Raw genomic sequence first — 25,118 nt, forward strand, 5'->3', positions numbered from 1 at the left:
GTGGATCACCCCCCCGTCACCCAGACACCAGTAATTAGACTATTCATCGTCGCTCCGCAGCGCGGAACGCACAAAAGGCCGAGAACAACGCACAGCTCCTTGAGAAGATTTCCATCTGACCTCCGACCCCCCCCCACCCCATGTGCATCCTTCTTTTTGTCCCGCCTCTTTTAGGACCGACACTTCTCGGCGAGGGGTCATCCATCTCATTTCCTCGATCTGGGCTTGAGGTCCAGAAAGTAGCCTCGTCCACGCCGCCTGACGGTATATAAGAGGGTGAACTGGTACGCTGGCATCAGTCAATGAACTCCCAGCACATCAGCCATCCTTCTCCCGCGGCTGTTCGGTTCTCCTTCGTGGGTCTCTGCAGCCTAAAGACATCATGAGCCCCCTGCCCTCCATGCTGTTCACCCTGCTGCTGTTCTCAGAGATCTGCGCCCACTCCATGGCCCTGCCCCTGGCCGGGGCGGGTAACTATGACGATGACCGGACGGACCTGGAGAGCCTGAACGCTCTCCTTGAGGACAACAAGCTGCCGGCCGGAGCCGGAGTCCAGAACCTGGGAGGGTTCACCAACCGGCTGGACGAGGGGAGACCCAGGATCATCATCGTGTCCGTAAGTGTCCTGAGCACGTTGGTGGAAGTTAAAAATGTCTGCGCTAAATTTGGCGATCACAATGACCAGCTCGGATTGTTTTACATCATATGGAAATAAATTGGTTTTGATAACCGGGAATTGTCAGGTTTAGTGCAATTAATCTTAATTGAGGGCCTTAGATGGCAATTTTCTGTGGCGTATTGCGTGTTAGGATAACATATGGGTCACACAACTCATTCAGGTTCATTTAGAAGTGCTTTTTATTCTGGTTACAATACAGCATGTCAAATGTTTCCCCAGTGTTGGAATCGAGGTAGAAATAAATATTAAAATCGGAGATTTAGGAGATTGGCTCTCTCCCTTCTAGCTGTTCCGGGATGAGTTCCAGGATGTCAAAGCGTCCAAAGTGTTGTGTAACCCAATATTATCATGACCTTGGTGGTTCTATTGACATTATTAGACAGTGAAACCTTTCTGGCCGGAACCGATTCACACGGCCGGTTTCAGAGAAGTAAAAGGATCCATTGGACGCGTTCTGCTAATCACCGTCCCTGATAAAACCACCGCCCGACCTCCAGGACTCCGGCTTTAGAGGGCATCGGACACACGGCCTGGAAAGAGCCTCCCCAAGGGCACTGCCGGCACTGGCCGGCCCAAACGCAGACCACACTCCCGGAGACCTCCGTGTCAACGTAGACCGCAGAGAGACCGACCTGGACAGTAAGTGTCAGTGTCAACACTGCCGATAAGGATATCACTTTGTATACACAGGCAGTTCCAAGAAATCTTGACACTTTACAGAAAAGTCAAAATACTGCAGAACTCCTAACTTGTTTATTTGAAGGATAGGAGGGATGATGGGTCCTGGATATATTTGGGAAGAGATGTGAAAACACAAGGGCTTCATGATTCTTAGCTTTTTAGTGTGTCTTTAGACTTCTTTCTGAACAACCTTTCCCCCCCCCCCCCCTCCCCACCACCACAGTGCTTCGGTGTATGATTGGACGAGTCTACCGGCCGTGCTGGCAGGCATAACCTGCCTACAGGCTTTCTTCTGCTTCCCACCATCTGTCCACCACAGAAGAAAAAAACAAAGGAAAAGTAAAAACAAAAAAGGAGCTATAAGTACCATGTGTGTCGAAATGAAATGTAATGCACTGAAAAAGATGGATGACAAACACAAATATGTATAATACTAAATAAATGTTTATTAAAATAAAAGTCTGCAACATATTTACACTTGATTTTGGAAACCCCGAAGAAGGTTTCACAAAAGCAGTCCTCCAGAGCCTTCATTGATAAAACACATTTGAGGAGGAAAACAAGGATTTATTCACAACATATGTTTTGGAGTGACATAAAAACTGTGGACAGACTGCAATTACCCAATAATCTGTATCCAAACAGATGTACTGGAGATCTAAAACACAGATTGGAAGACCTTCAGATTGCACAATAGATGAATAACGCCACAAGAACGTTTGCACGTGGGGGAGCTTTCTACTCCACGCCAAGATCAACCTGTCAACGGGCGCAGGTTAAAACATACAGCTCCCTGACGCACTCAACATAATCACGCCGTTCCCCCAGGTCACGTGGTCAGCGAACATATAAAACAACTCTTTATCAGGGCGAACTACAGTCTGAAGAACCCAGTCAGCGTGCCCTGGCCCGTGATGAGCTGCTTCTTCTTGGGGCCGCTCTTGGGGCCGCTCTTGACAAGGGGAGGCGCGGGCCGCTTGGCCTGGGGCTGGTTCTCGGCGTCGACCTGCTTCCTCTTGCTGCCCTTCTTCAGAGACGCGCTCCCGTTGACCGTTCCACTCCGTCCGTTGGGGGCCCCAATGGGCCGGAGCCCGGCGTTCCCCGGCCGTGGAACGCCGGGCTCCTGGCCTCGGACGGGCCCTGACGCACGGCCCGCTGCAGGGAGGAAGGGGGGGAGGAAGGGATATTAAAGTCATAAAGCCACGAGGGGGAAGTGAGTTAACACGAGGCTCAGAACAATAAAGAAGGTCGAATACGCTGCGGCTGCGGTCGAAGGGAATCCAGTTGGGGGAAAAAAAATAAATAAAATAAAACAAGGTCAGGAAAGACTGAAGAAACGTCTGGTGTCAGAGAATCGTAAAGAGCGTTTGTTCTGTGGAGCCGTGGTTCAACATCTGTCACCGGTCCTGATGGATCCCAGTCACTGTTCCCACAGACCCAGAACAGTGCAGGGGAGACTGGGTACAGTCTTCACACCCCCCCCCCCCTCCCCACTACGTTTTCTTAGTACAGCTGTGGAAGTGTGCAGGTTTTATAGCAAGAGAAAATAAATAAAACTCATTGGATGGTGAAGGGCAGATCCTGGGGTTAGTTTGGCTGGGGGGGGGGGGGGGGATGATGGCTGGTGTTAGCAGCTGGCTTGAGTCAGTGATTGGACTGAGGGGATGTGTGAGGCTGCACACCTGATGCACATTGAGCAATCATCTCAACCGTCCCCACACGCAACGGGAGAGCTCCCCGGTCTTGCTTCACCGTCTGTAAACTGCTGCAGTAAACCTGTTTTAACACCACCACCCCCACCACCCCCACCAGCCCCACCAGCCCCACCAGCCCCACCAGCCCCACCACCCCCACCAGCCCCACCAGCCCCACCAGCCCCACCAGCCCCACCAGCCCCACCAGCCCCACCAGCCCCACCACCCCCACCAGCCCCACCAGCCCCACCAGCCCCACCAGCCGGTCCTCGTCTGGTAAGAACCGCCTCAGGTGCAGTATGGCGGCCACATGTGGCCCGGCACACTGTCACAGGAAGTTACAAACGCGCTGCTCTTCACCCAGCTACACCTTACAGCCCGTGGCTCGAGGCTCAGGAGGTGGAGCGGGTTGGCTGGTAACCGGAAGGTCGCCGGTTCGATCCCCGGCTCCTCCTCCTAGCCGCGGGGCGAGGTGGCCCCGAGCGAGACTCCTCGGCCCCACCAGCCGGCTGGCGCCCTGCGTGGCCGACTCCGCCGTCGGCGTGCGTGTGTGTGAAGGAGTGAACGCTGGGCAGCGTAGTAAAGCGCTTTGAGTGGCCACTAGGGCTTTGACTTTTGCCCAAAAAAATATCATATTCGAAGTTTGTTTGTTTATTAATATTTGAATATTTATTAATAATATTTTGACCATTGAATGCCTTCAGTAAGACCTGGATTGTGCTTCACGAGGTTTGTTTACCGCGTTGCTATGGTTACCAGTCTTGCGCGTTCCAACGAATATGAATAGACTGCGTGGGGTTCTCCGACGTCTCTCCCTCTAGGCCCATAACAGGTTCCAATATTAAGGGCTGCCTAATATTCGTTCGAAATTTTGATTTATGTTTTGATATTCGAATTGTATTCGAATAACGAAGTTGGGAGTCAAAGCCCTGGTGGCCACTGGTTAGAATGGCCTCCTATAGACGCAGTCTGTTAACCATTGATGCAGTCCCAGTCTGGCCAGTGAAACGGGTATACTGGGGGGGGTGGGGGGGTTTACCTGACACCCCAGCGCGGCGGCCGGTCTCTTCCTCCTCCTCTTCCTCCCCGGAGGCCAGTGGCCGTCGGGGGGTCACCGGGGGCCGTCGGGGGGCCGGGTGGATGCAGGAGGGGATCTGGCTCCCGCTGGGGAACTCCAGCACGCGGCTCAGCGGCGGCTCCGCCTCCTCCCGGTACGTGCACGCAAACTGGGAGCTGAGGGCGCCGGGGGGCCGGACCTGGAAGGACGCCACGGCAACGTTAGACGCCGTTGCGACGGTGTTGGGTGACCTCACCTCGGTCGGAGCGAGATCCCAAACAAACAGAGCCCGCCCGCCCGCCCGCCCGCCCGCCCGCCCGCCTGCCCGCTCGCCCCCCCGCCTTCACACATTCTGTACAGTATTCTCCAACAGCTGGGTAAATAAAGAAACTGAAAATTAGTCAATTAGTTGATCGTATCTTTTCGGATCATAGGCTGCCTACAGAGAAACGTGTTTCTGACCGCCTGCTTATTGGACGGCCAGCGAGCACATCGTGAGGAGAGATCAGACGAATGTGCTCATTAATGTTTCGGCCTAGAAGCGCTGATGCAACGTTTAAACTGCAGCTCCTACAACAACAGCTCCAACAACAACGACCACAGTATTTCCAACAACAACAGCACAGGAATGGAAACGGCGTGTTCTGGCCGCTGCGCCAGCCGCGAGTTAAAGGTCACCGTTTCGGGTGGAGGGCGGGTGGGCCCCGTGTTGTGATGTCGTCAGCGGCCCCTCCCCAGTGCCTCGGGGGACCCCCGGCTCCGTAGCAGGTCCCCAGCGTTTGATCCAAGCCTGCTCTGGATCTCCAGCACCGGGCTTTGGCTGCCCAGCCAGGGGGGGGGGGAGCAGAATAATGGGAACAACACTAGTACTGCATCGCGCTATCCCCCGGGGAACGGCCGGATCAAGGGGAACCACAGTCTGAACAGAACGACATGAACTCAAAAGGAACAGCCAAGTCACCAATTACCAGCCCCCCACAAGCACACAATAGACTAGGATCGATAAGAACAGCTGTGTTCATTGGCGGGCCGTGCGCTGCACGCTGCAACTCCTCATGAAGCCTAATGCGGACCAGAGTTGATAACAGTAGGTCGGCCACATGGACGCAGAGATCGGTGCCAGCGCTCGGCCAACCACCGCCTGGGAAGATCAAACCCGTTAGGGCCATGGGGAACCAGCCGGACCCCCCCCTACCGGCTGGGGAACCCGTCCTTAATCGACCCGGGAACACACATGGCGTGCACACACGCACACGCCGCCTGCACTACCGCGGCATGCTCACAAACACCTGACGAAAGGCATTCCAGATGAACACTTCCAATGGCAGGTGTGAACAATTTGTTGTGTTCATATCCGTGCACGCACACACACGCATGCAATAAAAGTGAGGTCAGGCAAGCAGGTGTGTTGCACCGATTACGTCATTTCATGTGACTTTTTTAAAACAATAAAAAAACCTCATAAAACAAAAACATGCCCATGAATACTTCAACGGACCTTAACCTCGCCCGACCCGACCTGAACCGACCCCTGTCCCCGCCTCACCTCATGTGGGGAAGATTCCCCACAGTCCGGCTACAAGGGCTTTCTGTTCTTAAACGGTATGTTCACATCTGCCCTACGGTTTGACTAGCTGGTCTCAGGCCAGCCAGCCAGTCAGAAATTAAACCCATAATGTGTCTGCACAACCAGGCCTTGAGGATCAGACAAAGAATACCGTACCGTCATCAGCGCATTTTAAGATTTGCCAACTTTATGGATTCTCATTACGCTGAGCGTCTGCGTGCTTGATTAGACCTGCTGCAGATCCACCAGGGCAGCCTTGAGTGGTGACTGCCTAGTGTCATCCTGCACAACATCTTTCGCTCAATGCTTTCTCTGTGAAAGGCGCAAAGCGTTGGAACTCCTCTGCAAACTTCACCACTACCAAGAGCCACCAAATAACTGGTTAACAGTGTTGGGCATGTATTCTGTAACTGGATACATTTGAAAAGTATCCTTCGCAAAAATGTAACGTATTCCATTACATCACTCAATCCGAGTATTGTATTCTGAATACTTGGATTACTTTAACATTGAATTGCATTTTATCAGTGTAGGAATGCGGCATCAAATCCTGCTTACTAAACAGGCCTATTCTGGTGTGTTCTTCTGTTCCAACTGGCAGAATGTGTTCGGCCCAAGTCTCCCTGAAAGTGCACAATATTATATAATTTGCTGTAGAGGAACAAAGACTATAAGGGTATGTTTATGCAAAAGATATTCAACAGACGAATTGACCAATTTTCCCTTTAAAGTTTATTTACTCAGCTGTTAAGAGTGGGAAAATATAAAGCATAAAATATTCAGTTTCGATACATAATTTGCCATTATATACAACATCTTTTTCACTGAGCCAAGTGCATAGGTGTTGCCAATAAAATGACAGACTATCTAGGCCGTATTCACATGCCCTAAATTAGGGATGCACCGATATGAAAATTTTGACAGATACCGATATCCGATATTTCAACTCAAATCTGTGAAATAGACTAAATCAAATATATCAAGGGAGGTTGGTTGTAGTCTTTTCACTCGGTTCTAGCCCTACTGTTGATCCGGAGAACCGAGCGAAAAGACTACAACCAAATATAAACGTATCCGCTTCCGGTTTCCGTTTCAATGGGATTACGGAACGCCAAATAAAACAGAAACTGTATTTCACTACGATAATGTATATAATGATTTGACACGGCATCCTCCGCGCATTACTTCGGCTTTGCAAGTACTGCATATTGCAATTAGAGCACCTTAATTTGAGACCGTAAAAAACATCCAAACCGCCGACATTGATTCTTTTCAGTTAAGGTGACAAAACACTCCTGTACTGCCTCTCTGTGCGTCTCTGGCTGTGTCACTGACAATGTCACGTGACCAAACAAGCTGCGCATGGGCAAAAAACACACACAACGGCAACTAGACTAGGAAATAAATATCGGCTGTTAATATCGGACCAGGTTTACTTATCGGGCCGATGCCGATATGTTAAAAAATGACTAACATCGGCCGATAACGATATCACTGCCGATATATCGTGCATCCCTACCCTAAATATTTATTTTTAAAAAATTTCACTACAACAGAATACAGTTACTTATAAATTGTAATCTGAATAAGCAACGCCGGTAAATGTATTCCGTTGCCCCCCACACTGCGGGTCAACTCTGCAACACTCGCACCGCGGCTAGTTCTGTCGCCATGTCACTCCTAATCTCGTGTTTATTCCGCCTTCTCGTACTTAGTTTCCCTTCGTGCTCCGTCGAGTCTCGCTGTACTCAGTCTACCAAATAAAATACAGCAGCTTCCCCGTACCAACGTGCACTCTACGGCGCAGCTCGGTCTGGCAATAGCCAGGCTACCGTTCTGTAGCGACGCTCCGTAAACCAGCCATCGGTCATCAAAACAAATAAACCAAACCCGTGTTCAGCGTGGCGCTCCGGCCCGACGACGAGGCGGCCGCACGGTCCGAGATTAGGTCAGACGACAGGAAACAATAACCCCCCCCCTTACAGCGTCTCCTGATACGCCGTGTTCAAAGAGAGCTGCGCTCAGAGAGCTTCCGCAGGCCGGGGTCAGCGGGCGGTGAGCCGGCGCCCGGGGACTGCGCTGCCGCCGCCGCCACCGCGCTCCAACAGGAAGCCCTCCAGAATGTGGGAAAACCGAGAGGACATCTGCTAGCGCTATCGAGTGGAGGGAAGAAAAAAGAGGAAAGAAAAAGCCCCGCAGCCTCGCCAAATGTGTTTAGCATACGTTAAAGAAAGGGGGAGGCGTTTACACTCAGCTTGAATCCAAATGCATTTCCATCTCTGCATCCAATCCTGCTTCTTTTCTGCATCAGTGCGTCAGTCAGCAGTCACGTCTACCACCGAGTCCGTCCACTAACTAACGAGCCCTAACGAGTTAGGCTGCAATTAGACAGCGTTTTCTGTAACAGGGATCTCGACCAGCACCCTACAACTCAAACCCTTGGTTCCCGAGCGCAGCTGTGAAAACGGGAACGGTGGAAGCCCGGTAAGCGCGGAGAGCTCCGGCTAAGCAAATAAATAATCCAATACCGCAGAGAAATGACAGGATGTTAAGACGTGTTCAGTGTTTGCACATCTGATTCGATTTGAGCTAAACGGAAGGCCCCGATCTGGCCTGATGTGGGGGGGGGGGGAAGAGGACCAGGCTGGGGGGGTTACCTTAGGTTTGAGGAGGTCCTGCCGGCTCTGGACCCTGCTCTTCAGGGGTTGGGGTGAGTCTCCTGAGGCCACGGCGGGAGACCTGAGGAGCAGAGGTGGAGGTCTGAGCACAGGGCTACGCTGAGGTACCTGGAATGGGCTGTGGAACGACACGCTCCAACAGCTTCTACCCTTCAGCCATTTGACTCCTGAAGATTTAGACCTCCATTTATTTTAACCCTCCCGCTGTCAATCCGCTCCCAAACCCCCAAAAAGAGAACTGCAAAAAAAAAAAAAAACTGTCGTGTGGCAATTAAAGTTTCTGTCCCATCAGACGAGTTGTTTTTAAGTCCAAATTCCTCATTGTGCGTCCAGAAGGGAAGTGAGCCCGGTTAGCCTTTGCCTTTCGTTGGACGCTCCCATCATGCACAAATTATGACTTTAGAATAAAAAAAAAAAATTGATTCTGGACAATGCCAATATATCTCTGAATCCATTTGATATATATAATCTGAAAGACGATCATTATCGTACTTTCTCCATTACTAAAATACCCGTCTCAATACCAAACATTAACATGTTTAGGCCCAATCTATTTCTACCCCTTACCCCTACCCCTTCCCCCTCCCCCTTGTTTTGAAGGGGGAGGGGTAAGGGGTAGAAATGGGATTGGGCCTTAACCGTCCTAGTCTCCTGAGAGTAACCCCCCCCCCCCCCGACATAGAACTGGAGGACACGGAGGCATTGCAGTCAGACGTTTGGCCCTGCCTCACCTGAACAGCGTGAGCATAGCTCCGCCCTCATCTCCGCCCAGCGTGGAGGGCGGGCCCTCGCACAGTAGCTCCGCCTTGTTGCGGCAGGGCGGGGCCAGGGCCTCCTGGTCCAGCAGCAGGGTGAGCGTCTTCACCGTGAGGCGGCCCCCCAGCGCCGTGGCGTGGTTGATCTTATGCGCCCGCGGCTGAAACCACAACGCAGCAGAGCGACGTGACGCGACCTGTGTGCACCGGTGGTTGAAGGGGACGCAGCGTACCACCAGGTGGCGCTGCGGTCAGCCGCTGCCAGATTACGTTACGCCGTGACCCCCTAGATGTGCGCCGGCTAGATGAGCAGCGTTTGGTACAGTCCGCTGGGTAGGCCGGTAGACTGATCTAGCCAGCACACTTCTAGGTGGACAGCCACACCCGTGATGCCATTAGAGTCTGATTTTCTGGTAACGGCTAATCACACTCACACCTGGTGGTATACTATGTCCCCTTTAAAGTGAATTCAGAGTCAGTGTCAGTAAGTGGGGCCGAAGACCTCTTGCCCAAGGGTCAGGTCAGGCTGCGCCCCATTGGGGATCGAACCCGCTGTCTTTTGAGCGGTACGGTCAAACAACATCCTCCCCTTTTCGGTTCCATTACGACCAATGAGAGACGAGTGCTTGTAACGCACTCTACACAGTGCCCTAACAACAAGACGGCAATAAGAAGGAAAGCGTGCTGCTGGCATTACCCTGGCCGGGCTAATCCCCGTCCCGACGGCGTTGGCGTCGCCGCCCAGCTGCCCGCGGTGCAGCTGTCCGATGCTCTCCTTCAGGGCGCGGGCCGTCTGGTCGATGGCGGCGAACGCCCTGTCCTCGCCGCCGCGCCCCTTCACCAGCGCCGCTCTGATGGCGGCCACCAGCCGGCCGCCGCATACGCTGAGAGACAAGCACACAACACGCAGGCTCATGTCTGCGTTCTCCACACGCACAGCCGTTGGATCGCGAGGAGGTACAAACAGTACATCAATAAAAAGCTGTAGATTTAATAGCATTACTATTGTGTGGGTCGAGCATACTATATTTTGCCTGAGGGGGATCAAAAGATTGAAATCCGACAGAACATGCATAATCTTTACAAATTGAACTCATTGTCCTCGTCTTGACTTCTTCCGATCACGTCTGCTTCCAACAAAAATAAGTAAATCAAATGGTAATGGGTACAACTCTCCGACACCTCGATAAAGCCCATGGATCAGAAGGACTTGAGCCGGTGGTTTGACCTCATTTTGGATCACCGAATACGTTTTCTCCGCATCGATCTAGCCCTCTGATAGCCAAGCGGCTCAGTAGATATGGAATAAACAGGTTTATCTCAAAGCCATATCGTCAAAATCCCTGGAGCAACAATACCATTCCCGAAAGACACTTTGGTTGTGCTGCCAAAGGCCCTGAACTACATCATCCCAAATAACCTGTAGCAGGAGTACGGTGCCATTTCAAAAGCCCAGCAAATGTGATGATAACTCATCTCAGAAGACCAAAGGGAGTTGAAAGTGAGCTAGGACAGGCGTGCTCTTGGCAAATTAAATCGTTATCATGATAACTGAAGTTGAAAGTCTTCAGGGGAAAGAAATTCACTCGAAACAGGTGGGGAGCTCACAGCCGACCAGTATCTAGATGGAGCCCACAGACCTCGGAGGTAAACAAATCCATCAGCTCAGCAGCTGGACTGGCCTTGGAACCGGTGCAGGCTCTGTACTCTTAAGAAAGCCCAAGACTGGAGCAGTCCCTCTTCCCTCCCGTCTAATGGGCTCCCAACTCCCCAGAGAGCACCTGTCCGTGTACACGTGTATCGCCCAGTGGAACCTACGACAATGTAGCAGCACGTCTACACTCAAGTCTTCAGTTCGAGTCGTTGCCGCCACCGCCCCCGCCCCCCCCCCCCCCCCGTTGACGGGTACATACCCCGGATCCGGGACCTCCCCGAGGACCTCCTCCAGGCTGTCCAGAAACTGGACGAAGTCCGAGAGGCCTTTGACGTGTTTCCTCAGGGGGTCGGCCTCGGCCGGCGCGTAGCCCTTGCCCCCGAGCTGGATGGCCCTCACGAAGGACGTCACGGCCTGCGAGGGAAGGAATCGGAGGGGTAACAGAAGAGCTCACGGGCAGACTCACTGGGAATCTGGGGAAACTCTTCAGATAGGTGCTTTGGACAACGAGAGCGCAGGGTTTGACCTGAGGGAGCCCTCGGAGGGTTTCTGAATTTCTCAGGCATGTCCTGGACGATCTACGCCGAGGTCTCCCCAGTGAGACTCCGATGATGACGAGTCATGATGAAGGCCAACTGTGAAACGAGAGCCCCGTCTCTCATCCAACTCCGTGTGCTTCCATTTCTCAACGCGCACGTACGCGCTCTTACAAGATGAACCCTGCAACGCTCGACTGTGCAAGCCCCAGTGTCAGAGACTGAATTCAAAACTAGATTTCCCCAAAGAATGTCCCCCAAAATGGTGTGCGAAGGATGAGCCTAGGAAAAATGCAAGATTAACAGGCCTATAAAACTGGAATGGAGAAGAGAAAAAAAAGAAAGCATGATACAGCAATAATGTCTTCAAGACAGGCAGGAAGTGCGTGCACATCAGATTGTGTTTATCCTCAATTTGACACTGGTTACAACAGGGGAAGACGAAATAACCGAAAGCAAAACAGGCGACCATTAATCCATGGCTGGCTGCTGGCCGTTACAGCCACTTCTCACTCATGTGTATAACAACAAATGCACTCTAGACAAAAACACCCAGCCGGGGGTTTGAAGAGTAAACAGTTAAAGAGGAGGGACTCAAGCTGTCCCAGCGGCGGCGTTCTCACCAGGAACATGGAGGTGTTGGCGCGCCGGGCAGCGTGCTTCAGGTCGGTGAACGCCGCTCGTCCCAGCGCGCGGCCGGGGATGTCCAGCACGTGGGCCAGGGCCAGGTCGTCCTTCGAGTTCACCAGAAGACTCAAGTAGGAGAGGAAAACCCTTCTCACCTCCGCCTGCATCTGTAGGGGGGACGGAACGGAGAGCCATAACTCAGGAGGAACTCTGCGTTATTAGCACCCCCCCCCACGGCCAAGATAAACCGTTTAGTTGGACCGGCCCGGGCGGAACATAAATTAACCGTGTGACAACAGAGCCAATAGAAATTAACCGTGTGACAACAGAGCCGATAGAAAGTGAGTAAGTGGATACGAAGTGCCTCTCGTTCCTGTCAGCGATGCAGTGCGGCTCCCCCTCAAACAGCTGCCTGACAATAACATTTAATTGCGGTTTTGACTTCGGCGATATTACTCAGCGTTCCTCTGAATGAGCGGAGTACACCCCAGAGAGGAACTGGCTGTACTGAAGGGTGGGAAGGTTGCCTATTCCCAAGCCAGTATTAGCAATCTGTTCCCTACATAGCCGTTAAATGGCAGGCCAGAGAGGTATTTCGGATATGTGACATATTCATTTACACAGTCAATCGCTGTTGTTGAGAGAAATGACAAGCTGGAACATATTCCAGTTTGCTCCCAATCCATGAAGCACCATAAATGATTGGCGTTTTTAGAATGGTGTTCCCCCCCCCCCTAAACAAACCGCAGGTTCCGTAGGTCAAATTTAAGAGCTATATTTTGAGTGTCTGTGTTTACAGTTGCATTTACGATGGTTAACAGCACATTTCTGCCCCGTCAGTGCATCAAACCTGATTGGTTGATGAAACCATCTTGCCATTCGATCACATGTGCACACATGGTGGATCAGAGCCCCATCCGTAGGCGCACAAATCAACATTCCTCAAAAAAGGTGGGGCAATGTAGATTCTTGAAAATACTATTACCGCACTTTTAACCTCTAGGGGTCAGCAATCACCACTTTAGCCAAGCCTGTATTTACCGTTTAAATGTGAGGAAAAGGACGGCTTACTTTGGAGCGGCTGGGCCCGCGCTGACTGGACGGCGTGGACGGCGTGGATGGCTCCGTCAGCAGGAGGTCGTCCCCTTTGCCAGACAGAAACTCAAACAGCTCGACCTTGCCACGGGAAAATAATGACATCAAGGTTTAAGTGTGACGGTTCCCGGTATATTGTGTATTATAGTAGCTTGTTATTGCACTCTTAGGTTCTATGGTTATTGGTTATGGTTTGTTGTTGTTTTTGTTGTTTGCTTTGTCCCCTATTCATTCTGTTTTCTATTTGTTTCTAGGACTGGGGAGCAGTGACATAATTGATCGGCCAGCAAGAGCAATTGGCGTGCACCTGGGCCCGGGTGCCAACGCCCTATAAGAGCCTGCTTCCCCAGTCCTTCCCTCTTTGTTCTTTTCATTCCCTATTCAGCTCCCCAGCCATGCACACCTTTCTGTTGAAACAACACACACACATAATCCACTCATGCATACACACTCCACACACTACTGATTTACTGACTTCCACATCCCATATTTTGAATCATGATTTGAACACTTAAATTGGTCTATTTAATAAATACTTAATTTTTTTGGAAAACTTGTCTCCCATCTTTTTTGTTGTGTAGCCTGGCGCCCCTAGGCCAGGTGGGTGCATAACATAATGATGAGACAAAGTGGACTGCTTCATCTCCAAGACAGAGGGATATCTGATCTTCGACGCTGTAAATCATAAACCTGGTTTCAATCAGGGCCAGCTCACCGGGTTTAAGGCATCGCTCGTCCCCGGTTCGACCCTCAGCTGGTCGGACAGAGAGTGCACGTCGACCAAGTCCACGGTGTTGGAGCGTTTCAGGAAGGATTCGTAGGTTTTGAGGATGAGGTCATAGTTCTCTGGCCGAGTCAAGTTGTCGAAAGGCAGCAGGTGTAGTTTGTCTAGCAGCAGGTACCTCCAGACCACCAGCACGTCACTCAGAGACACTTCAAACTCTCCATTGCCCTTTCACGGGGGGAGAGGAAGCAGAGAAGCAAGTAGCAATAAATACTGACATTTCGGTACAACTCTGAAAAAGTTTACGCTGAAATAATGCGTCCGGTAGCGGGACGGGAGTATTGGCCGTGGTGTTCAGAGACGTGTCGAACATGGCAGTGGTGGTGTTATTGTGATTATCCAGCTCTAACTGGTGAACTCAAACGCAGCCCTAGATTGGACTTGGGATATGTTTGTCGATATTGTGAGAGCATTGTAAAAGCTGGATAGGGGTTTGAGAGGTGTGTTAAATACCTGTTTATTAACCTCTGCCATGGCCAACTGGAGAACCATCAGCATGCTATCAGCGCCGTGAACGGTCACTCGTTCAGACTGTAATACTCTATGGCATTCTCGCCTGAAAACGTCCATTATTGTCCTGAGACGACCTTCTACGTCCATCGTTCCAATATATTAAAAAGCCAAACTTCACAATCTGTGCTTTGATAACAAAGAGGTTATCTTTCTGCCTTGCGACACTCAATCAACAAACCGTCACTCGTTGTCTCTCGCTTGAAGCAGCTGTTTTGAAGATTTAAATCGCCTGCGAGTGCACAGCTTCAGCCAATCAAAAGGGTTGAACTGGTCCGAGGGATTTTACCACAATCTGTTTAGAAACAATTCATTATCGAAATGATGTATCAAAATATTTGTCTTAATATGAATATACTATACTATACATCATTTTACCAGACAACAAATTTTGTGTATTTCTTGACATTATAGTCTATTTTACTGACGGTAACTTCCTGCCCCCCCTTCGATCTGTATGTGAATGGAACGGTCCATTTCCTACCCGGAACAGGTTGAAATATACGAAACGCGCGCATTGTGAGGGACGCAAACACTATACTAACTGGTAATGTGAAAACACTCGTACACCTTCATAGATGCAAAATAGGATTAATACGTCAAGTATTAAAGCTTAATACGTCTCATAATATTAAGTGTACCATTATGTATAAATAGAAAAGACGGCATGCCGCCACGTCTCCACGTATTTGTGAAATGTGTTGCACAAATGGGCTTTAGTGGTCGATGTGAGGAGATGTATACATGCTCCCTTGGAATCGATTACGATCCAGGCGCAGATATAGCTGATATGAAATCAGTTTCTCCTGGGCCGTTTGCACATCTTTTTTAATTTGAGTGACAGCCTTACGGGCAGGTATCCTGTTAGATGTAGCCTCAAAGGAAACTCCAATGTATGGAATCTGCGTATGACAGCTACGACGTATATCAGCTATATCCTTACTTATGATATTGACTTCCACTAAATGTCCTGCTGCAGACACCTTTCGTTCCCTTGCATGCGGTTGAACCGTCGTACTACTGTCCATCCCTGTGTGCCCCAGGTACCAGGATGCAGGAGGACTCCCGTCGAAGCGCCACCTACACGGTGGCGTGTGAGGACTACGTTCACGTCGTGGAGTTCAGCCCGTTCGACAGTGGCACCAATGCATCTCTCCTAGCGTATGGAGGGAACCAGTACGTGGTCGTGGGCACCTGTCTATTTCAGGTGAGTCATCCGCCCACATAAAGTGGTTAATGTACTACCTTGTCTTTTGGGTATGCGTCTAACCAATGTGGATTGACATCAATACAGCGGTGTGCATTGTTATCTTGCTCAACGGCGCTGAGGTAGAATGCAATGAGGGGCAGGAAGTCAAACACCCCACTGAAACACACTGCCTGTAACTGGCTACACAACTGTACAGCAGGTCCGTCACAGTTGTCTTTGTAACCCCGCAGTTTCAAAATGAGACGGATAGTTCTCTTAATGAACAGAAATTATAGGTCTGTCTGGTTGTCATTGTATTTGTTGGAGTTGGGTTATTATAAATAATTCTTTATAATAAATAATAATACGATTTACAAGTGCAACAATTGTTACAATTGGCATGTGTGTTTTTGTGCAATGACTGAGGGTGACAGATATTATATATTTAAATATCTCCTATCAATAAACTACCTTTTTTATTTTCGATTGGGAAGTGAAGTCGTTAAAGCCCTTACTAGATCTTCACATAAAAATAATTAGTATATTTTCAACTCCATCTTGGGGAACATTTGAGACCCATCTTCTCCTTTCCCTAATTAGTTCTGACAACACAACCGTAACAGGGTATCGCGTTAGGCTGACACTTATTCATCCACCAGATGCGTCCATCCCGATTGAGGTCGAGAGCAATCAAAGCATATAATCAGCGTTGGGGCGGCGACCAATCTGAGCGCACCACAACCCAAATTTCCTAAAGCAACCAGATGCTCGCGCAGAGGTAGCTCTAGGAATCGCCCCCCCCCCATGATTCCTAGAGCTACCCTGTTACGGGGGGGTTGTTTTGATACAATGCAGCTGAACAGTAGTCTTTGAGTAATCGCCCTCCCGGCGCTCAGCTCCCCGTATCAGCTCCCGTCCTCCGTCCCACAGGAAGAGGACGCGGAGGTGGAGGGAGTGGAGTTCACTGTGCTCCGCGCGTTCCACCTCGACGTCCGCATCGACTCCATCGCCTGGAGCCCCGAGTCCCGCCTGGACCGGTTACCGACCGTCAGGTAAGACCCGCCCTCTGAGCCCGCGCCGCGCCGCGTCCCCTCCCCCTCGCATGACGCCGTCGCTTCGCCTCGGAAAGGCATCGCCCTGCGCCCGTCGACGGCCAAGAACAACCGGAGAGCGGGACCCTCGCAGCTTGGACTCATCAACGCAGCGAGTTAACTGGACCTGACGCCCCCCCCCTCCCCCCCCCCCCCCCGTCTGAAAAGGGGGGAAGCGGGGGGGGGGACAGAGCGGGAGAACAAATGTGTCCGACTCGGCTTCCCTGTGAGCCTTCTAGTGTCTCGGAGCGGCTGCCAAGTCATGAGCAACGTGTTTTTCGGACAGCCTTTGTGTGTGTGTGTGTGTGTGTGTGTGTGTGTGTGTGTGTGTGTGTGTGTGTGTGTGTGTGTGTGTGTGTGTGTGTGTGTGTGTGTGTGTGTGTGTGTGTGTGTGTGTGTGTGTGTTGATTGTTCGAAAGCAAAGACAGAGGGTTTTTCTTCCTTTCCTCCCCCCCCTCCTAATTGTGATGGCGGCCGGGGAGAGGTTAGCCGGGCGGCCCTGTTGGAGGTGTTTAAGCCGGCCTCTAATTGGAGAGGAACACCAGGGGAAGGCTCCCCGGCCCGGGGCGGTCTGCCGGCCTCGGAGGGGTGGAGGCGTGACGTCCGCGGGTGTAATTACGCACTCAGGTTCCCAATCTTCCCTGAGCTTCTGCACGTAACCGTGTCTTCCAGGAAAAGATCTGCGTTCTCACACTGTCCTGAGAGGATGGGGGGGGGGGGGGAGGAGGTGGAAGAAAGGGAGGGGGTGGGAGGGATGGGGAGAAGGGAGGGAGGGAGGGGGTGATTGGAGTGAGCGAGAGGTAGGGAGGTTTGGAGGGAGGGGGAGGGAGGGAGGGGGGAGTAAGAGGGGGAGAGAGAGATGGAAGAGGGCGAGGGAGGTAGGGAGGTTTGGAGGGAGGGGGAGAGATGGGGAGGGAGGGAGGGGGGAGAGTAGAGAGGGAGGGGGGATGAAGGAGAGGGGCGTGGGACAGAGTGGAGTTGACATACAAAGGTCAGTGGAAGAGTGGGGGGGGGGAGGGAAAAAGTGGTGTAGAAGAAAGAAAGGGAGAGTAGAATGGGGGAGGGGGGGGGGTGGTGGTGTTGGAAGAGGGAGAGAGTGGAAAGAGAGAGGGGGGGAGAGTATGAGAGGTTGCCAAGGTTTGAAACAGGCCAGTGTGGGATGTGCAGTCGTCAGGCTCTCTCCCCGTAAGGCTGTGTCTCAACATCTTTCCACCGTCGCTCCACAGAAGCCTAACACAGCTGGCCTCCACGGGCCGCACGCCTTTCCACACACGCACACACACACACACACACACACACACACACACACACACACACACACACACCACACAAACCACTGCAGCTTCTGCACAAAGTTTGAACTTTCCATGCATAGCTGTATGGAACTTGCATATTTCGAATTATCGATTTTAAATATCTGCCTTCATTTATTCGATTCTTTCTATTTTATTTATTTGTTATGTTTATTTGAGATGCATACAATATATATTTTTATGGAAATGTGAAGTGTGAAAGTAAAAAAAAAAAAGAAATCGTTTTTTTCAGTGAGCATAATGCCAAGTCATCTAGTGGGGCTAATCATCCTGTTCTCTGGGTGTGTGGAACCGCTCCCAGGCAAAGGGACAGTTCTCCTGTTTCTTCCCTTACGGGCAACAAGGAAAAGTGTTAAATTAATCAAACAGAGGTACACTTTTTGCGTTAGGATTATTTGAAATCCATCATGAAAAAACGACCGGGCAGAGCGTGCCCGATAAGTTCTCCAAGCTCTACGCTGGCGTGGGCACTGGGGTGAACCTGGAAATGTTTTAATCCTAACGTAAACTAATCCAGCGTCGCAGCAATAGACTAGAACCGTGCAAGACTAAATATGGTGTCTGCAGTGACGTCACGTCCGCTCCCCTGAGACCCTGCGGCCGACGACGCTCACCGCCAGTGCTGCGTTCCGCTGGTGCGGGTGTTTTTCTTGTCATAAGTGAGCTGGTGTAATTGTGTGAATAATTGCAGCCACTGGGGTATACTGCGGCTGATTAAAGGGGCCAGGCCCCTCCGGGGCCCCGCGTGGGACTCGGGACATGAAGAAATGCGCGAATGGCGTGATGAATCTTGTTTTTCTCCGTGTTTATACAAGGGCGCAATTAGAATCTCCCCGGCAACGCTCGGGCCAAGTTTAACACATGCCCGCACGCAAGCACACACGCACACACTTAGACACCCCAAGGCTGTTCTTCGAGAGAATAGTGCAGGAAAGTTCATCGATGACTGACTGCTTGGGTTGCGGTTTTGGATTTCTCGGATGTGTTTTGGAGTTTCGTTTCGTTTTTTTAATTCTCTCTCTTTCTCTTTCTCTCTCTTTCTCTTTCTCTCTCTCTCTCCCCCCCACTCCCTCCCTCCCTCCCACCCCCTCCCCACTCCACCCAGGCTCTGCACAGCCTCGCCTGACCGAAAGCTACGACTGTTGTCGTCTGACCTCAAGGACCGGCACGAGATCAAGGTATGACCGCCGACATCTGGAGCCCATTGGCCGGCCGCGCGCATCAGGGCTCCTCGTCAACCGGAGCACCGCCGTAGCACCCAGCGATCAGGAGAACGTCAGATTCAACTCTACCGTCACTGTGCAGAGTGCAGGGACAACGAAATGTGGTCGGAGATCTAAACAGTAGTGCGAAATACCGGTTAAGGTGTGGTTTGAGCGTGATTGGCTTATAGTGCAGTACGAGTACAGTATAGTTAAATAATAGGTGGTGCCGGAGTGGTGAATACAAAAGATGCTCGTTTGAGGCCGTTTAATGCAGCTGTGTTGATAATGTGCCACACGCAGTCGGGTCACAAGGTTTTTGTAGATATGTCCGTAGTCACTGTTCTAATGTGTGTGTGCGTGTGTTGTGCGTGTGTTGTGCGTGTGTTGTGCGTGTGTTGTGCGTGTGTTGTGCGTGTGTTGTGCGTGTGTTGTGCGTGTGTGTAGGAGTTGGAGGGTCACAGCAGCTACATCAATCAGGTGGTGTTTGAGCCCACGGAGGGGAAACAGATCGCCTCCGTCAGCGATGATCACACCTGCAGGTCAGTGTGTGTGTGTGTGTGTGTGTGTGTCTTGTATCATTGCATCACATCCTGCTGTGTGTTTTCCACATTGATTCCCGTCGAGCAGAATGCGATCGCTCACAATCACAGCCACGAAGGTTTATTTGTTGCTGCTAATCGGTTAATTACCGAAATCCAATTAGACAAATCAGAGAGGTTTCCTCCTTCCAGGAGGGGGGGGGGGGGGCTCTGTTAACGAGCTCCCCAAATGGGAAGGGTTTTCAGGGAGACGTGTTTCAGTTACTAGGGGTCAGTTCTGGGTCAGCTCTCTGGACTCCATCGGAACACACACACACACACACACACACACACACACACACACACACACACACACACACACATGACCGCTAGACGCTGGTCATCGCGGCGGGGCCAGCCGTGCGCGGCGGGTTCCTCTGAACCCCGGCCGGCGGGGCCCCCGCGGGGAATCAATCCTCGTCCCGCTGAAAGAAAGAAGAAACCCCAAACAGAACCGGGGCCCCTGGCTCTGGTACCGGGCCCTCGGCGAGGCCGTGGTCCCGGGCTCTCCCCTGGGCCAGAGAAAACAGACTGCGCTCCGTCTGCTGAAAGATTTAAACTCTGTCGTGTTGAGAAAATATGGGACGAGCGAGGCAGCCGCAACAGGAGGAGAGAGAGTTAACACGCACACCGCCGGCCCACCCAATCGGAGACCCCTGACGCAAGAGGGAGGGTGGGGGGGGGGGGGGCCCGACGACCGCTACTCTCACACTGTGTGTGTGTGTGTGTGTGTGTGTGTGTGTGTGTGTGTGTGTGTGTGTGTGTGTGTGTGTGTGTGTGTGTGTGTGTGTGTGTGTGTGTGTGTGTGTGTGTGTGTGTGTGTGTGTGTGGAGTTGACCGAGTTCGAACTCGTCTTCCCTCCAGCATCACGCGGGTGTAATGCTGTGTGTCCACCTGCTGTATACAGTAACTCCCCGTGTTTAGAATCTCTTTAATGCTTTGCGGTGGGTACGGATGTTGACACAGCGCTGTTACGCCGGACCAGTGCAGTCACTGCGTCGCTCTGCGCTCTAATCTCCGCATGGGATGGGGTTCATCTTTAGACGCACGCACGGCCAGCGAGCAGCTGGCGCTCTTGAGTTCATCTGTGGCGCAGGGTTCGACTTTAAGATTATTGTTTGGGTAACGGCTCGTTGTGGCCGTGGCGACACAGTTGGGGGCAAAGCCCACACAAACAGACACACACACACACGCAGAAACAGACACACACACACACACGCAGAAACAGACACACACACACAGAAACACACACCCACACAGAAACAGACACACACACACTAACAGACACACACGCAGAAACAGACACACACACACAGAAACAGACACACACTACAACAGACACGCACAGAAACAGACACACACTAACGGACACACACACACACCAACAGACACACACACAGCAACACACACACACAGAAACAGACACACACACACCGCACACACACACAGAAACAGACAGATAGACAGACACACACACACGCACACACAGAAACACACACACAGAATCAGACATACACCACACGCACACAGCACAGAAACAGACACACACACACACGGAATCAGACATACACCACACACACACACAGAAACACGCATATACAGACACACACATCCGTACACACAGACAGACAGACAGACACGCACAGACAGACGCACACGCACGCATACGCACATCCATCCAGGCAAGCACACACACAAACCGAAACCGGACCCGGGCCCTGCGGGGCGGTGGCGAGGTCCGGTGTTATTCGGGCGCTGCAGCTCCCTCCCTCCCTCCCTCCCTCCCTCCCGGGAGACGCTGTGATTATTGACTCGGCTCTATACAGTAACTCCCATCGCTCCGCCCCTTCCCGCCCTCGCCGGGGAAAGCACAATGGGGGGGAGGGGGTGGGGGTGGGGGGGTAGACGAACCGTAACACCACCGCGGGTCGCCCCCCCGTCCCGTCGACAAAGTGCAGCCCCTCGCAGACCCCCTTCCCCCCTCCCCCCCTCCCCCCGCCGTTGGACCTGGACGCCGCTCCGACGGCACGCAACGAGCGGCGTTCCCGCGCGCCGTGGGTGGGGCGGTAGGGTGGGGGGGGCAGCCGCTGTCCGCCAACCCGCGCATCCCCCCCCCCCCGCTCACCCCGCTCTGCAGAGGTCATGTTTTGCCGGGGCGTCGCCACCCCTCTGGGGAGGAGGGGCGCTGCGGTCGGGCCGCTGCGGTCGGGCCGCTGCGGTCGGGCCGCGGCGGTCGGGCCGCGGCGGTCGGGCCGCGGCGGTCGGGCCGCGGCGGTCGGGCCGCGGCGGTCGGGCCGCGGCGGTCGGGCCGCGGCGGTCGGGCCGCGGCGGTCGGGCCGCGGCCTGGCGCCCGGCCCGGTAGCGTGCAACCCGGCTGGAGCGAGCGGTCCTGCTGCTGGTGGTCCCGGGCCGTGTGTGTGTGTGTGTGTGTGCATGCGTGTGTTCATCTGTGTGTGTGTGTATCTATCTATCGGTATGTGTGTGTGTGTGTGTGCGTGTGCGCTCTTCCCCGCGAGGGGAAGAGAAGGAAGGAGAGAGAGGGAGAGAGGGGTTCCTCTGGCCAGAAGGAGCTTTCGTTCCCACAAGAGGAGGCCGAGGTCGTAAGGTTTAGTGTTTACTGAGGTTCCACGGCGGGGGGCGAGGGGGCGGGGGGGCGGGGGGGCGGGTTAGCACCGAGGACAGCGGCCCCAACGCCGCACTTGACATCTGCGTGGCCTCCGCCGAATCGGAATCGTCTGGGCTCTTTCAAGCGAAATCTGCAGGTGTGTGTGTGTGTGTGTGTGTGTGTGTGTGTGTGTGTGTGTGTGTGTGTGTGTGTGTGTGTGTGTGTGTGTGTGTGTGTGTGTGTGTGTGTGTGTGTGTGTGTGTGTGTGTGTGTGTGTGTGTGTGTGTGTGTGTGTGCGCGCGCGCGCGCGCCCCAGCGGTCCTGCCCTCTGCCGTGCTGTCCTACCTCATCCCCCGATTTGATTCGGTACACGGCGTTCTGGGAATGTTGTTGCACACTGCCCCGTGGTCGCGTGACCCAGTTATTCCAGTCCTGTTGTGCTGTTGACCAATATGTCGGGGAACGCCGGGGATAGGAGGCGGAGCAGAAAGGGGCCCAGGTTCCGGGTTTGATCCCGAATACCCAACAGTTGTATTAGCTGTCCCGAACACTGCCTGCTTTTGATCTGACTTGTTTGTTGTGTACGGGGAATGGGTTATCCTAGTGATTGTTAGTGCTTGGCACTTTGTTCTATGAACATCCTTACCAGAGATATATTGTTTCACCTTCTTCTGACAAATGTTCTGATTGTGTGTCGCTTTGGATAGAAGCGTCTGCTAAACCGTTAATGTTGATGTGAATGTGAAGAGAGGAAGTGTCTCCTGAAACACTAAGTAGTCAAGCTGAACTCTGAGTTCTGCTCATTGAAAATGAAAGAGGATTGCATCCTTCTGCCCTGCTGAGGCCTGCTGCTGTATTCATGCTCTAGTGTTTCCCTCCCTTGTAATCCATTTCTATTATCGACATGTTTGTCACGTTGACACACTCATTATATTATTTGTCTATTCTTTGCTGTAATAATCCCAACGTCGGATGATTTGTTTGTTCAGAGTTTGGGACCTGGAGGGCAACGAGACCATGAGCTTCAGTCTGCGGTCTCCGGGCGTCAGTGTGTGCTGGCATCCAGAGGAGGTGTATAAGGTAAACAGAGGTTTTCTATATTCTAAAAAAGGCTTTGTACAATAGGATCTTTATGAATCTGCAGCTCCTTCACATCAACATTGTGCTAAATGTTCAACTTCACAAATAACCTCGGATACTTTGCACTATTGACTTTGAAGGCTGTTTGAATTCTCAATTTATACTTGTATAATTGTTATCACACAAGACTCTGTCTTAAGCTCCGAGCTCGGTATTCAAACTTTGACCGCAGCATTGTGGATCGTCCCCATAGCCTATTGAGGTGCACAAGTTCACTGTCATCCGTTGTTTGAGTGAAGCACGAGAGACTTGTTAAAGGGGACCTATTATGCTTTTTCGACCTTTATGACCTATAAACGTTGTTATAATGATTGATAGTCATGTTTAATCATACACAAAAAACGATGTAGATTTTCGGGAAACTCTTCCTCTCATCTGGGCGCTTTCAGCCTTCTATGTCGACGCTCGGTTTCGTCCTTCTCCGCGCGCGGGCAGATTTGACTGGGCATATGGGGGCGCGGCAGGAGTGCCTCTACGTAGATGATTTCCCGGAAATGTGAACAAGTGAATCGCAAACGTTGTCCCGAGTGTTTAGCGCTCTGCACAGCCACCCCAGACTGTCAGCAGGGAATTCCTTCGAAATGCATGTACGTCATTATTTGACACTTTAGTATGGTTAAACATGACTATCAATCATTTATAAGTCATAAAAGTCGAAAAAGCATAATAGGTCCCCTTTAAGGCCACCCACACCAGCGTCTGGCTCCGCCCTCTGCAGCTGATGGTGGCCGAGAAGAAGGGGACGATCCGCTTCTACGACCTGGTGGCCCAGCAGGCCATCCTGTCCCTGGACTGCGGACACTCGCCGCTCATGTCTGCAGACTGGTGCCTCGCCAACACCATCAAGGTGGGCGGGGTGGCCGGGAGCGACTGGCTGGTCTGGGACATCACTCGCTCCAGGTGATTATTCTTCTTTTTTATTTTTCTGTATTTTTATTTGCAGGGGGGAGAGTTCTGTTGTTTTAAGCGGCCGTGTCCACCCAGATGTGCGCTGGATGGATCCGTCGACCGGCCTCCCCAGCGGACTGTAGCAAACGTTTTCGTAACGGCTTGTAACGTCTGATCACACTCACATCTGGTGGTGTGATATTGGTCGCCTTTTAACGGTATGGTCCCTTGAAGAGTTTCACTGAAGCCTTGTCTTTATCCTCTTCGCAGTTATCCTCAAGAAAGAAGACCTGCCCACATGGACAAAGCAAGACTCATTAGGTAAGAACTCGCTCTACCTTCGGAGTTCCTCAAATTGTGTTTTTTTTTCTTTAATATTGGCTTTGCCCAAACATGGTCGTCCTTAGTAAAGTGGTTGTCCTTCCTTCCAGGTGGTCTCGGGCCAATGAGAACCTCTTCGCCACCACCGGCTGCCCGGGGAAGTTCAGCAGCCAGCTGCTCATCCACCACCTGGGCCAACCACAGGTCGGTGCCCGTTAGATCGGAGCCATGTCTCGGCTCAGGCCTCTTCTTTTCCTGCTCAAATTTTAATTTCCTGTTGCAGCCGGTGGTGATTGGATCGGCCACGGTGGGGGCGGGGTTAAGCTGGCACAGGACCCTCCCCCTGTGTGTGATTGGCAGCGACAGGAAGCTGCTGTTCTGGATGACGGAGATGTAGACGTGTTTGGAGGCGGGTCTTTTATTTCTAGTCCTAAAAAATTTAAATAAACTATTTTTGTGATATTTTCTGTG

The 25,118-nt window shown here is 52.1% G+C and overlaps 2 protein-coding genes across 3 annotated transcripts; one reads left to right on the top strand and one right to left on the bottom strand.

The window, feature by feature from the left end:
• Positions 1-1,788: 1,788 nt before the first annotated feature.
• Positions 1,789-14,537, bottom strand: parpbp (PARP1 binding protein). 2 transcript variants are annotated; one of them, XM_056588777.1, is made up of 11 exons: positions 14,261-14,537; positions 13,739-13,975; positions 13,000-13,104; positions 11,925-12,095; positions 11,025-11,179; positions 9,809-9,995; positions 9,088-9,272; positions 8,336-8,417; positions 4,094-4,310; positions 2,498-2,515; positions 1,789-2,449 (listed from the first exon to the last, which is right to left on the bottom strand). In XM_056588777.1, exons 1-11 carry the CDS (start codon positions 14,405-14,407, stop codon positions 2,235-2,237), a joined length of 1,719 nt encoding a protein of 572 aa, XP_056444752.1. In that variant the 5' UTR covers positions 14,408-14,537; the 3' UTR covers positions 1,789-2,234. The 2 variants fall into 2 exon arrangements, with proteins under 2 accessions (XP_056444752.1, XP_056444751.1); XM_056588776.1 differs by having other exon boundaries at positions 1,789-2,515.
• A 220-nt stretch (positions 14,538-14,757) lies between these two features.
• nup37 (nucleoporin 37) lies at positions 14,758-25,118 on the top strand. Its single transcript, XM_056588778.1, has 10 exons — positions 14,758-14,864; positions 15,361-15,524; positions 16,437-16,558; positions 19,016-19,088; positions 19,560-19,654; positions 23,288-23,378; positions 24,157-24,338; positions 24,597-24,647; positions 24,758-24,851; positions 24,931-25,118. The coding sequence occupies exons 2-10, from the start codon at positions 15,369-15,371 to the stop codon at positions 25,042-25,044; spliced, it is 978 nt and encodes a 325-aa protein (XP_056444753.1). The 5' UTR covers positions 14,758-14,864; positions 15,361-15,368; the 3' UTR covers positions 25,045-25,118.

The sequence above is a fragment of the Gadus chalcogrammus genome, chromosome 4 (genome assembly GCF_026213295.1).
Source record: "Gadus chalcogrammus isolate NIFS_2021 chromosome 4, NIFS_Gcha_1.0, whole genome shotgun sequence".
In the NCBI taxonomy this organism is placed as follows: Eukaryota; Metazoa; Chordata; class Actinopteri; order Gadiformes; family Gadidae; genus Gadus; species Gadus chalcogrammus.